This window comes from Tachysurus fulvidraco, chromosome 4, assembly GCF_022655615.1.
Source record: "Tachysurus fulvidraco isolate hzauxx_2018 chromosome 4, HZAU_PFXX_2.0, whole genome shotgun sequence".
Taxonomy (NCBI): Eukaryota; Metazoa; Chordata; class Actinopteri; order Siluriformes; family Bagridae; genus Tachysurus; species Tachysurus fulvidraco.
The window spans coordinates 3,377,107-3,391,227 of NC_062521.1; the positions used below are offsets into that span (position 1 = coordinate 3,377,107).

A 14,121-nucleotide genomic window follows, 5' to 3' on the forward strand; every position below is an offset into this window, starting at 1 on the left:
GAGAAAACACGCCCAGACCTCTCGTTGGTTGCGGAGCATTCGGAGCTCGAAAACTTCTAAAATGAGTTGAGTAAACACTGGCGTGCGTAGATCACATTCAGCCTGGAGAGCAGCGAGCGCACATCGGAGCCGCCGGGAAAAAAACCCACAAATACGAAAAGGATCACACAGACTCAGAGAGGATCTGATCAGCATTAAAAATACTGGCGAGGGTCTTTATGCTTACCTACTTTTTTGTTGGAATAAACACGAGGCTTTTTTTTTTAGTTCTGTCGGGATCTGCTGTGAAGCGAAAACAGATGACACACAGCGTGTGCTTCTGATGGACGGAGACGCAAACTCTGCGATAGAGCAAGTAGCGCTGTGATTCCACTGGGAGCAGAAAAGATAAATAAATAAAGTGCACGAATCTAGACAAGTTATAGACTCTTGAACTAGAGAGATCTCATCTGTTGTTTTAATATTAGTGGTGACTGATGATTAAGAAGGAAACAGGAGTTAGTCAGTCACTGCTGACTTTTGAGTGATTTGCATCTTGGCACTAAAGCAAAAGAGCTGAGGGCTTCGTTTGCGGTGTCTTGCTTCATTTTATTTATTTATTGCATTTTTTATTTTTTGCTGAAGTCAGTGAGAAAAGTGCAGGGGTGCAGTTAACGCTTCGTCTGCTGCACCCAGAGCTGCTCATCACGTTTATCTAATCTCTGAGCAAAACAACTTCAACACAAGGAAAACTTTAAACCTGTACTGTTCTTTCATTAAACTCGCTTCTGGGACTGCACATTTTCCACCCGCATTTGGGTTTTTGTTGTTATCATTTTTCCCCTTTATTGATTCTTGCTGATCTTGAAGTGGCACTTACACTCCACGGTTTCGTGATGCATATACCTGTAGACCCGACCACCACCAGACGGTTCACGCCGCCCTCCGCGTCTTTCCAGTGTGGGAAGCTAGTCGGCGGCAGTGACGGCAGCGCGGGAGGCGCGAGCGGCATGAGCGCGTCGGGTCCTCTGAGGTCACGGCATACGGCGGACACGCGCTCCGTGGTAGACGTGCTGGCGGACCACGCTGGAGAACTCGTGCGCACCGACAGCCCCAATTTTCTGTGCTCCGTTCTGCCATCACACTGGCGCTGCAATAAAACTCTTCCCGTTGCCTTCAAGGTAATCTCTCTCTCTCTCTCTCTCTCTCTCTCTCTCTCTCTCTCTCTCTCTCTCTCTCTCTCTCTCTCTCTCTCTCTCTCTCTCTCGGGTTATGTCCATCACAGCTCTTTGTGTATTTAATTATTTATTTAATTATTTGTTCTTTTATTGGCACACACATTTCGGAAATTTTAGAATGGAAATGATTATTTTTTTAGCCTTCACACAATGTACAAATTTAGAAAAGCACCATTAATCCATACATCTGAAAGAAACCACAAGGCAAGGAGTTATTCCTTGCTGTCCAAAATGAACAAAGAGCTCATGACGTGTATGCATCTTTTTTAAAATATTATTATTATTATTATTATTATTAGTAGTAGTAGTAGTAGTAGTAGTAGTAGTAGTAGTATTATTAGTATTATTATTTCCGTTTTAACATGTTTGTTAAGCTTAATTTATTTAAACTCATTTATTTCTCAGTTTTGTTGAACCATTTCGAATTTTTCGTTTGTCGATTTAATGGCCGCCCAAATAAACTTGACCTATATTGTTATTATGAACAGTATTTATAGCTACATTAACACTGTCTAGATCAGACACGCGTGTTTGAGTTGATTAATCTCTGAATGCGATTCCATAGTACGGCATCATAATTCGGATTAATGCATCATTTCAGTTTCGGGCTTTACACGGTGATTTAGCAGTTACGCCCAACAGAAATGATCCCTTAACTCAAACTTAATGCTCATTTTCAGTCTTGTAAAATCTTGTTATTTTTAATGGACTGAAATCTTAAAAAATATATATTTTTGTATATATCACATAAATCACATGAGACGTGATTACAACTTATGATGATCTTTCTGTAGAATAAACAAACAGCTCTATTTTGTATGGAGATATAATTATATTCTAAAATTGTTGTAAATGTGTTATTAATATACTACTATTGTAAGGATGTTACAGATCAATGAGTACAGTCAGCTGTGGTTTTGACCAAAGTTTTCTGTGGTGTGTGTGTGTGTGTGTGTGTGTGTGTGTGTGTGTGTGTGTGTGTGTGTGTGTGTGTGTGTGTGTGTGTTTCATACCTCTCCCCCTATGCAGGTGGTGGCTCTCGGTGATGTTCCTGACGGTACCCTGGTCACCGTCATGGCAGGAAATGACGAGAATTATTCGGCCGAGCTGAGGAACGCGTCCGCCGTCATGAAGAACCAAGTGGCCCGTTTCAACGACCTGAGATTTGTTGGAAGAAGTGGCAGAGGTGCTTAAAAGCTTCTTTTAATTTGATTAGCAGCATAAACATATCTGAATCTAGGGATAATAAATAATAATAAAAAAAATCCAGGGATAATCCAGGGACTCTAATAATATTTTATACGATACATTACATATACAAGAACAAACACATAATTAGTTAAGTATTTTTAAAGCCTGAATGTTTTGTGTGTGTGATTTTTTTTAACAGGTTAGCTTGTTTACACACCTTCATACATAGCTGAGATCCTTTCACAGCCCCTTTTCCCCTCGTTTCCTCTCTACTCGCTCCTGGCTCACGTTTTTTCTGATAAACGCCAGATTTTTAAACACTTACAGACGGATAAAGGGAACAGGGAATTAAAAAAAAGTACCTTTTATTTCTGCAGTCAGTTACTCCACCCTGCTCCTCCACCCTGCTCTCACAGCTGAGGTCTCAGAGCTAGCTGTTAGCTTCTGTATGAAAAATAGCTCGTATACAAAAAAAAAACAAACACTAATACCACCACCACCATCGGGTACCCCACCATCTCGACACTCCTATTTAACACGGAAAGGCGTGTGGCTTTAAGAGTTTAACCACTGTTTCTTCACAAAACCAAAAAATGCCGCTTTCAGCACTATTGTTTTTTTTTGTTGTTGTTGTTTTTGTTTTACCTCAGCTCTCACCCCCCCCCACCCACCCACCCACCCACCCAACAAAACGACCGTTAGGTCGCGCGAGCTCTTGCTTTGCTTTGGCTTCGCACGCGCGCTTCACAGCCTCGCGCGCGATAACGAACCAAATAAGCAGGCTCATGGAAAAATCCAGAACAATCTGTGTAAAAAACAAACAAACAAACAAAACAACGAAAATATACTAACCTATAGTGTATAATACAATACATTACGTCCAGTTATCTTACTATATCCCACTAGAAATACATAAAGTCTCCATAATCTGGATTAAAAACAAGACTTTTGGGTCTGTGTTTGCTAATTGCTTTATTTACATAAACCCTTATAAAATACAGCGTATTAAACAAAACTCTAAGTTCATAAATCTGGCTAGAGACAATTAAAAATAAGATTTACTTGAATTTTAATCCTTTATTCACTATCCATGGACTAAAAATCAATGAAATACACACTTAGGTTTAACAGTAAATACATTTTGTAAATATATGTTCTGAGATGACTCTAAAATATACTATAATACTTTATCGATATTAGTTCATTACCTTCCTTTAAAAAATTTATGAAAATAAAGTACATTGCTATATAACTTGTAAGTATTTTTAAACATATATATATATATATATATTTTTTTTTTAAAAATAAAAAATACTTACAAGTTATAGCAATGTAATTTATTTTCATTAATTTTATGTAATTTTATAAAATTATTATTATAATTTATTGTAACATTATATATATATATATATATAACCAAATGAACGTAAACATTAACATGAAAGACAGTAAGACAAATAACAGCTGTATTAGTGTTGAGTTTACTCTGAAGATACTGTAGATCTGTCAGTATAATTACCAATTACTTTAATTTCCACAAGCCTATCGTACACATTACAGAACAAATAGCACAAGATGAAAGTAAATACAATTTCAGTTTCAACATATCTATGAAGAATTAGACAGTTAAAAAAAAAAAAAAAAGCTAATCACAAAATCAAGTTAAAAAGAAAAAGTAATCGCAGTACTGAAGTTGCTCTGCTGCCAAAGTACGGTGTTATTAAGTTAACTGCTAAATTCCTGCGTGGGTGTTGTTGTTTTATTTCATATGTGTTATATGAAATAAAACAACATTTATATAATATGTTATATATATATATATATATATATATATATATATATATATATATATATATATATATATATATATATATATATATATAATAACATATATTATATTATTTAATACAGAATGCAAGTGTATTTTGAGCACTGTATCTGAATACAGGCACTGGGTAAACTTGAGAATTTTCGGCACGTTATTTAGAAGATCGATTTCTGACCAACTTAAAAAGCATCTGGTTGACCAAAAGTGTCCCACCACAGTGACGCACAAGAGAGTGAATTAAATTCCAAGCCACATGACCACTGAGGAAGATGGGCAGTAAATAAAGGACCCCTGCCCACTTCCTCTTTTAGCCCACAATAGATGCACAGTAAATACAGTAATTTCTTTTTTGTATTTCAGGGAAGAGTTTTACTCTGACAATCACGGTGTTCACTGGACCCCCCCAAGTAGCCACATACCACCGCGCCATCAAAGTGACAGTAGACGGGCCACGAGAGCCTAGACGTGAGTACCCGTCATGCCTCACTATTTTTGAACTAAGTACAGCTTTCTCTGGCGATCTGCTTGTCTTGGGGATATGTTGACAAATAGATCAAGTGATATGATCTAAATTTGCTGTGTGATCCTGGTGGTTTGTGCAAATGTAAAGCTAGGGTGTCATCTGTGCAATAGTACTGTGATAATGTGCTAAATACAAACCAGCAGCCACTGAGTCTGTGGCCTGAGCTAAAATAGATTTAGCCCATATAACACCCAATCCTGGAGTTATATTAGTTTAAATGACTCATGCCTCTGTTCTAAAGTTTATGTCATATTTACAGACGATGTATTATCACCCGGATCTGCTGCACCAATGGGTTTACTTCAGTTATCTGTCTATTGTTTTCATCAGGATAATTCACAAGTATTAATTAGAGGTGAATCACCATTTATCAGATGCCAAAGTGCAAATTCAAACAATGGTTCTGCTCCAGGCACTAGCAAGGGACAAATAAAGTGGCATACAGGAGGTAGGGCATTCATTCTTAGATGTAAAATGATCATAGGGACAAAAAGCTAGCTGTGGCTCTGGAACATGTATCTCAATGTTTATGTTGAAGCAAATGAAGGGGCTAGTGTGTGATATTTTTGTTTTTCTGGAATGCCAAATTCAGTTAAGATGCATGTTTACTGCTTTATTTGTGTTTGTGATTCCAAACAAGCTGTGCAATATTAGATTTGAACTGATGTGTAAGTATGCAATCAAGGAAACCAGTCATTTTAGCAGTCATTGGACAGGTTATATTGAGCTTATGATGTCAAAGGCTGAGGCATCAAGGTGAGAGCGTAGGTGTTATTCTCAAAATAACCACCGCTAAAACTGATGCATGAGTCATCGGCTGATGACAACGCAGAAGGCCCAAAATCTCCTTCTGCTCTGTTTGAAGGAATCGGGCTGAAGGAATCGGGTGAAAAATGCACGAGCGTTGCCAATGTGTGCACACTTGCCGTGTTAATAGAGGACACAGACAGCCCTTTTGTGGTTTAGAAGGTTGCCAACCTCAGTTGTGGACTCTTATTAAGCCTAGGTCTTTCCCTCGTTAGCCAGACCACTAAGAGAAACAGGGCGGCCTCGAGCCGCAAAATTGTCAAGGTCTCTTTCTCCGACCTCCTCTGGGGTCGAACCCTTGACCGCACGAGAGCCTGCTGACTTAACACTCTTCAGCGGTTCAGCGGGATGGAGCCGGGTCTAACAGGGCTAATGCAGGGCTCGACCACAGAGCCATTACTACTGGGAGGAAAGAGTGGGAGACGGACTTGGGGAGTGAGACAGCGAGACGCAGGGTTGTAGGGATGATTGTGTATATGTTTTCATGAAGTTAAAGTGTTGTTATGTGCATGCAAGACAGCGATTTTGTGGCGTCGAGTGTGCATGCAACACATGCACACGTTGCTAAATTTGTCTGAGTGTGTGAGAAAATTATCACGTAGATAACTGTTTCATCTTTTGGTGTTTTCAGTATTCATGTGTAGGACATGTTAGCAAAGAGAACTGACCTTTTAAAAGTGTCATGAATAAAAAGACAAAAACAAAGATGGAATTAACACTTATGGACCAGCTACTTTTTCCGATGAGTAACAACAGACAACATGAGATACTGAGAGCTACCGATCTGACGTCACTCACTTTCTGTCAGAGTTTTATCAAATGAAAATGATAGAAGATTTCTAATCTTTAAGTTTTAAGAATTAGCTTGTAGAAAGTAAAACCATGTGTGTGTAATATAGTGTAAACTACAACCAGATTTAAATAAATAAATATATATATATGTGTGTGTGTGTGTGTGTGTGACCAAGGTCAGAGGAGAAAATATATAACACACATCATAGGAAGCTTCTCAGATCTGTTGTGATGCAACACACACATATTAACCCATGGCCCCAAAACAGAAACCAAGTTTTTTTTATAGACCGCTTCACACTCTCATTTTTTATGCTACAATAACAGAAAAAAATGTTGTAGCTGGCTATCATTAAAACACATCCAAGTTCAACTAGCTGTTAGCAACTAGCAACACTCAAATGTGTGTGTGTGTTTGTGTGCGTGTGTGCGTGTGTGTGTGTGTGTGTGTGTGTGTGTGTGTGTGTGTGTGTGTGTGTGTGTGTGTGTGTGTGTGTGTGATGTGAAAAAGGAAAGAAATATCAGTGATGATGAGAATGATGACGATGATGATGATAATCATAAAGATGAGCATCATGGCTTCCCTTATTTCCATTTCCAAATTTCAAACATTACTCTGTGTGTGTGTGTGTGTGTGTGTGTGTGTGTGTGTGTGTGTGTGTGTGTGTGTGTGTGTGTGTGTGTGTGTGTGTGTGTAGTTTAGTATAACGATAGTTCATAATGGTATTTTTCAAATAAGGCCACACCCAGTTTCTTCTTAAGCAAGGGTTGTATGAGGCCACACATGTGTATGTGTGCATGTGTGTGTGTGTGTGTGTGTGTGTGTGTGTGTGTGAGTGTGTGTGTGTGTGTGTGTGTGTGCATACAGTTCTTTGATCGAGCTGCCAGGAGAATGGTGCCGTAAGGTTGAGTAGCGAAACCTGACAGACAGGACCAGGGTTTCCCTGCAGCAAAATGCAGGACCACACACACACACATACATACAGAGAGAGAGAGAGAGAGAGAGAGAGGGAGAGAGAGACACACACACACACACACGCTCCCGCAAGCCAAACCACAATAAGAACGCAGTCACACGCATACATCGAATACACACCCAGAGCACCGGAGCCAGAAAGTTTGCAACAGAAACTCAGAGTCGCGTGAACTTGCACTGACACACAAGAACAGGCATTTGTGCAAGTTGAGGTGTTAAACCCAAAAAAAATGAAGCAGCTAAAACAACATCATGATAATGATGAAAGTGTGGAGACCCTCCCATTTAAAAGCACACAATCTGAACCCCACCCATGACCACACACACCTATGTCACTCAGTGGATTGGTGTAGAAATGATCAGAATTGTCGTCAGACTCTACATCAGTCGGTACAGCTTAGAAAATACGAGAAAAAAGAAGAGAAGCTTGATGGATTGGTCCGATTTGCGTTTTACCACCGAGACCTGTGTAAGATTTGCAAATGCATCAACAAAGCCAGTGATATGGCGATGTCTTCTTTGCAAGTGTGTGAGTGTGTGCGCGTGTGTGTGTGAAGCACCTGCCAGGTGTGTACATAAAATAAGCCACGCCTGTCTCCCATAAATCACTCCAATGGCCTTCTCCTGATGGAGACAATAGCTTCATGTGGACTTTGATGTCGCCAGAAAGAGCAAGGGCCTTCAAAGCCCACATCAATACTGAAGAGAGAAAAGGAAAAGCTTCTCACTGTGTGTGTGTGTGTGTGTGTGTGTGTGTGTGTGTGTGTGTGTGTGTGTGTGTGTGTCTGTTTGTGTGTGTGTGTCTGTTTGTATTTCTCTGTGTGTGATATATTATAGACTCAGCAACCTTTGATGGTGTCCTTAAAGTTTCCAGACAATTTCAGGGAACATGTTCACACACACACACACACACACACACACACACACACACACACACACACACACACACACACACACACACACACACACACATATACAGTATATATATATATGTATACCTATACGTACATATATGTATACACATACACATGCAAATACTTTCTGTCTGTTTATTTGCTTGGTTTCAGATTGCAAAAGATTCCCTCTTGTGTTTTCAACCTAAACATACCTATTAGATTGGTACACCTCAATCCCTGTATTATGCACACACACACACACACACACACACAAACACACACACTCACCCACGCACACACATACATGCACAAACGCATAGAGAGGAGCTGTGTTTATAAATGGGGGGGAACCCCATTGGTGTATAATACTCTGTAATCCCTCTGAGTGAAAGCTGGGCATATTAGCCTAAATACATCTCCTAGAGAAGAAAAAAAAGAGAGAAACACACCACACATCTATTTATCTTCTGTCTGTCACCCTTTCATTAGCTTCATTTGCCTTTAATTTTGGATTTTTTTTTTATTAAAGGAGGTGAGGTAGCAAGTGAAGCCCTGACACACTCTCTTTCTCTCTCTCTCTCTCTCTCTCTCTCTCTCTCTCTCTCTCTCTCTCTCTCTCTCTCTCTCTCTCTTTCACTCTCTCTCTCTCACACACACACACACACACACACACACTTGCTGTAAAAGCCCGCTCATTCCTCGTAAACCTGCTAGTTTTGTAGCTGTGTGATGTCACTGTGATTAAAGCCGTGTAATAATGACAAAATTACCCTCTTTGTTACAAAAGCCTCCCAAAGCACAAAAAGAAATCGCAGGTGTAGATGAAAAACCACCGGCAACACACCTCTGTCTTTTTCTCTTTTGTCTTTTCCCTCACTGCCTAAGCCACTGTTTCCTGTTTCTTTTCTTCAGGAATGAGAAGCTTGGCCAAGTTTGTGTACAACTACACAACGTTTAAGCTCTAAAAAGGTGCCATTAGGTTCCCTATTCATGCTGATTCTTACTTTACACAAGCAATGAACTATAATCCTACTGATTTTACTATCGTACAATCAAAACAAACCACCTTGGAGGAGTTTCTCAAGCTCAAAATAGTAAAAGAGAGAGAGAGAGAGAGAGAGAGAGAGAGAGAGAGAGAGAGAGAGAGAGAGAGAGAGAGAGAGAGAGAGAGAGAGAGTTATGAGTGTTACGGGAATGGTGAATAGCTGTGCTGTTTGTTTTCCAGCCATTTTTAAAAGGAAAAATTCTGCAAATTATTGATATACCAAAACTTATGCCCACACTTCCAGTAAAGGAGCTGTGACAGTGCTCCAAAAAGACAAATCGACAGGAAAATACTCTCTTTTACTGTACACACACACACACACACACACACACACACACACACACACACACACACACACACACACACACACACACACACACAGGATTCGATAGCTGATGCCTTCATATCTTAAATTCTGAAATATTCAGCATAGTTTGACTTTTTTCAGTTCCCCTCATAAAACATTGGTCCTTCTTTTGTAGCTAGTATTGCTCATCTAATCTAATCTAATCTAATTTAATCCAATCTAATCTAATCTAAGAATGAAGCTAATTTGTGTTTCTGATTCCAGTTAGCTATTGACTATACTTTTTGCCAGCTACTGTTGTAACTGGAAATAAGAACAAATACACTGGACGTGTCACACACACACACACACACACACACACACACACACACACACACACACACACACACACACACACACACACACACACACAGAAGCATCAACTCTAGTGGCTGTTAGATTGTTAGATGCCCTCATTGTATATGGAGCACTTCTGCTCCGTTCCTCCGCTCCACTGGCCTAGTTTGAGGTACAGCTGGGTTCAGGCAAGCAGCCAAAAGCAGATAAAAAAACAACTCCATCCATACACACCTTTATATACTTCCCCTCCTGTTTATCACCTCTCCAGACTCATTCACTCACTTATTTACACCAACGCTGCGTTTCTTCTTATTGTTAAACACAGCCCCGGCAATCGGGGAAAATCCTTTCTGTTACAAGCTCGAACTCGTCTCGACTCCATGAGCACAAACGGAGTGAAAGCATGAAAAGGGAGATGAATGCATGTCTTTTTTTTTTTTTTTTTTTGAGTTATGAGAATTGTGTAAAAATAGTGTACAGACTCTGCCTTAGAGTGCTGACAGCTTAATAAAGGGATAATCCCGCTCTTCATCTATCCACAACTATGGGTGCTGGGTATACTTTAGCTGCATCCACAACAATTATGCACACCCACACAAGCCACATGCTAAGTGGAGGATTTCTGGGTTAGCATTAAAAGTAGATTTCATTTTTGAAGATTAAAGGAACAATGAAAATTTACAGTTTGCTTTGTACGTCAGATGTTGCCAATTAGCCGAGGCACGTTCTGTGTACCGTATGAACTTTGCTTCGATATGTTTACATTGAAGCTGCAAGGCTAAAGTTGTTAAGAGGTAATAGCTTGTAGCTATGAGTTTGCTCGCTGAAAGAGTAACTAATCGTACGGTCAACTATAAAGATGTAACAGCGATATAAAAACGCGGGTTTAGACCGCATTAAAAAGATCTACAGATGCACAGCAGTGAAGCATGGTGGTGATTGCATCACATTGTGATATGAGTAACTAATCCCATCCGTGGAGTCATGGGTGTACCACATTCTTTCCGTGACATAATAATTAATTTTTTTTTTTTTTTTTTAATAATCAACCTCTGACTGATGCCTTGATAGATTCTTGGTGTCCGTAATGCTGTTTGTTTACAAACTCCATTGCCTTCCAAGAACAGGTGTATTTATTCTGTGATCACCGTGACACTTTAATTACACCCGTGTTAACCCCACCGACACGATGAAGTGACTTCTGATAGAAACCGGTTGCTCCAGAGCTAGAACATATAGTATATACGGGTCACAAAATCTTGTGGTTTCAATTTTTTTTACGATTCAAGCGATAACGATTATTTTATCTCCTCCCGGTTCAATATTATGAGCTCTTTACAAAATGTGGAATAGATCAAGGGAGTGAATATTTATGCGAGACCTTTTGATTTAGCTAAAAAACGATTCCTGATACTTTGAAACCGATGCCGAGAAGAAAATATGTGCAGAGGAAGGAAATGATTTTAGCTACGAAACAGAATTTTATCTAATTTTATCTATTTAGTAGGTCACGCAGTATCAGTACCCACACTTGAGGCGAGCGTGTGTTGATTTAGGCATGCGGTTTGCACAACGCTACGCTCAAGTGTTAGCAAGATTAGACATGTAGAGCTAGCGCAAAACATTCGAACGGCAAACGTCTTTTGGAGAAATGTCGATTTTTTTTTTTTTATAAGCAAACCTGTTTGTACTGTAGTATCGCACTGGAAAAACTATATACAGCCAAATTAGATTATAGCTTAATTTGAGAACGGAGTTATTACATCTGCAGTATATTATTCAAGCAAGAAATAACAGAGATTGTCAAAGTCGTGTCGTTTGCATAAGACAGGCTTTTTGTTCAGTCATTACTGACAGGAAAGGGAAAACAGGTGCAGCGATACAGAAGTATCGTCACCCATCAACCCCCCCCCCCCCCGTCCTCCCTCCCTACCCATTTCCTTTCACACACCTTGCTTCATCGAGATGTTAAATCACACGCAGGACCCCTAAAAAGAAAAGAAAAAGTGACAAAAGTTTCTTTAGCTTTCAAATATTCTGTCTTTATCCCAAAAACACACACCAGATGAGCTGCGAGTGCGGTGCGAACCCAGAGGAAAACACCTCGTAGTCAAATCGCTGCCAAACAATCCCTTATTTCTCACTTATTCAAAACGGGCAGTGAACCAGCTCAGTACCAGATCGATTCTAGTCTGATATCACACACCTATTCGGCCTGTTTATTGACACTGATGCAAATATTTACTGTGCGCCCGAGCTGGAACCGAGCCCAAGGCTTTGAGTGTGAGGGATCGAATGTCAGCCCTGCCTTCTCTCTATATACGGTATACAAACATATCCAAAAAAAAAAAGAGTCTTCCTGTAGCATGTCTCTAGTAAGGACCATATGTTTCTTTCAACGGTAGCAAAAAACAGAGTGTGCAAGAACGAGAGAGAGAGAGAGAGAGAGAGAGAGAGAGAGAGAGAGAAACAGTGAAAGAGGGAGAGAGAGGAAAGGAAGGAAACGCTGCATATCGGCTGGTTAATCAGTTTTTTCAGTTCACACACAGCTGAGTGTGAGCTTTGTTCCGAGGTACCGTATAACACACCCCACAGGCAACGAGGGCTATTTATGTTGAGCTTTTACATGATAGCCATTTGGCAAGGGCTCATAATTCTCTGACAGGTGAGAGCCTTAAAAAGTGCATCGCCTAATTATATATAAAGTGTGTGTGGAGTGTGTTGAGTGCTCGTCGTGAATTGAACCCGCTCCCTCGTGAACCCTGTCCATTTGCCCTGTCTGTTCTGTGGTTATGATATCATGATGAGGAAAAAAAATGCTGCATTCCTGTCTAAGTGCCCCCGTACGCATGAAATATTCATACAGCCCGACATGTGAAGGGGGGCATGTGTTGTGGATGAAGTGTGTGTGTGTGTGTGTGTGTGTGTGTGTGTGTGGGAGGTTGTTGGGGTGCAAGCAGGGTTTAACCCTCACACATTTACACAGAGGCTTCCAAGGAACCTTTAAACAGGACCGTTTGCCACCAGGAAGCACACACACACACACACACACACACACACACACACACACACACACACACTTAGAATCAAAGGCTTTATCCTGATACTACATCTTCTCGCTTTCACTCTTCTTTATTCTTCTTCATGATTTCTTGGCATGATCACAAAACAATATTCTCAGGTGTCTCAGAGTCTCTCACACTTCTCGAACGAGTCTGTTTACTTTTTCTTTTACTTTTTTTTTTTTTTACTTTTTTTTTTTTAAAAAACATTTCCCAACTAAAGGTCTTTCATAACGTTAAAAAAAAAAAAAGTTATTCCTTTTTGTTATGATTACATCAAGGATCGATTTCATGGACACACATTAGACAAATCCGGTGTGTGTCCTTACTGTTGATTTTTTTTATTAATGGAGCGTAGAGCTGCTTAGTCCTGAACTTTTACGTTAAATAGCTATTTACATCATTTTATAGAATCGTTTGGAAATCAAACGATTCTGGTGAGTTTACGAGATAAGCGAGTAGTACTTTGAGAGTAAAAGACAGAGCGGTGTCGATTATGTTCCTATAGCGACACGTCCCCGATCGTTTTATCCCTCACTTATGTATCGTGTTTTGAAACCAAAACAATTTTCCTCACATCGTAGCTATCTCGAATTTCTTAGCAAACCTACTCGTGCTGTTTGGTTTTTTTTTGTCTGTCACCTGAGAATCTTTTTAATTCCCTCGCCGTCTCGCTCTCTATCTCTGGCTCGTCTGACGATCCTGTAACCACGACACATAAAAACACGGACGGACCAATAAGCGAGAGTGGCACCAAATGGAGAGAGAGCGGTAAAAGAACAGATATGTCGCCCTGGGGCTAAGAACAGAGGGATGATATATTGGCCATCGGTTATGCAGAGAAAGAGGAATCCATATCCGAGGATCCGTTTGTGCCCCACGGTGTCAATATAAAATATTCAAATGTGCCCCATTACTTCACATTAAAAACCACAGAATGTTCACATTCAGCTTACACGTCACTGAGGGTCGCATTAAAGGCCCTCCATTAGAGTCCGTCGGCCTGCACGTGTGTGTGCGTGTTCCGAGGGGGTGTGTGGGGTCGGATGATAACCTCCACACACACACACACACACACACACACACACACACACACCTGCTTTATCCTAACCTTCTGCACCACTGAAGCAAAGAGAGT

General features: G+C 40.2%; 1 protein-coding gene and 1 long non-coding RNA gene across 2 annotated transcripts in view; one reads left to right on the top strand and one right to left on the bottom strand.

Moving 5' to 3' along the window:
* runx3 (RUNX family transcription factor 3) overlaps positions 1-14,121 on the top strand; it is a 50,033-nt gene that overhangs the window by 19,555 nt on the left and 16,357 nt on the right. The window contains exons 3-5 of the mRNA XM_027165923.2: positions 892-1,160; positions 2,247-2,403; positions 4,597-4,701. Coding sequence (XP_027021724.1) covers positions 892-1,160; positions 2,247-2,403; positions 4,597-4,701 — 531 coding nt within the window. The remainder of the gene's footprint in view (positions 1-891; positions 1,161-2,246; positions 2,404-4,596; positions 4,702-14,121) is intronic.
* LOC113655408 lies at positions 991-3,052 on the bottom strand. The gene is made up of 3 exons (XR_007140379.1): positions 2,771-3,052; positions 2,231-2,375; positions 991-1,129 (listed from the first exon to the last, which is right to left on the bottom strand). It is a non-coding gene; the product is annotated as an uncharacterized LOC113655408 (long non-coding RNA).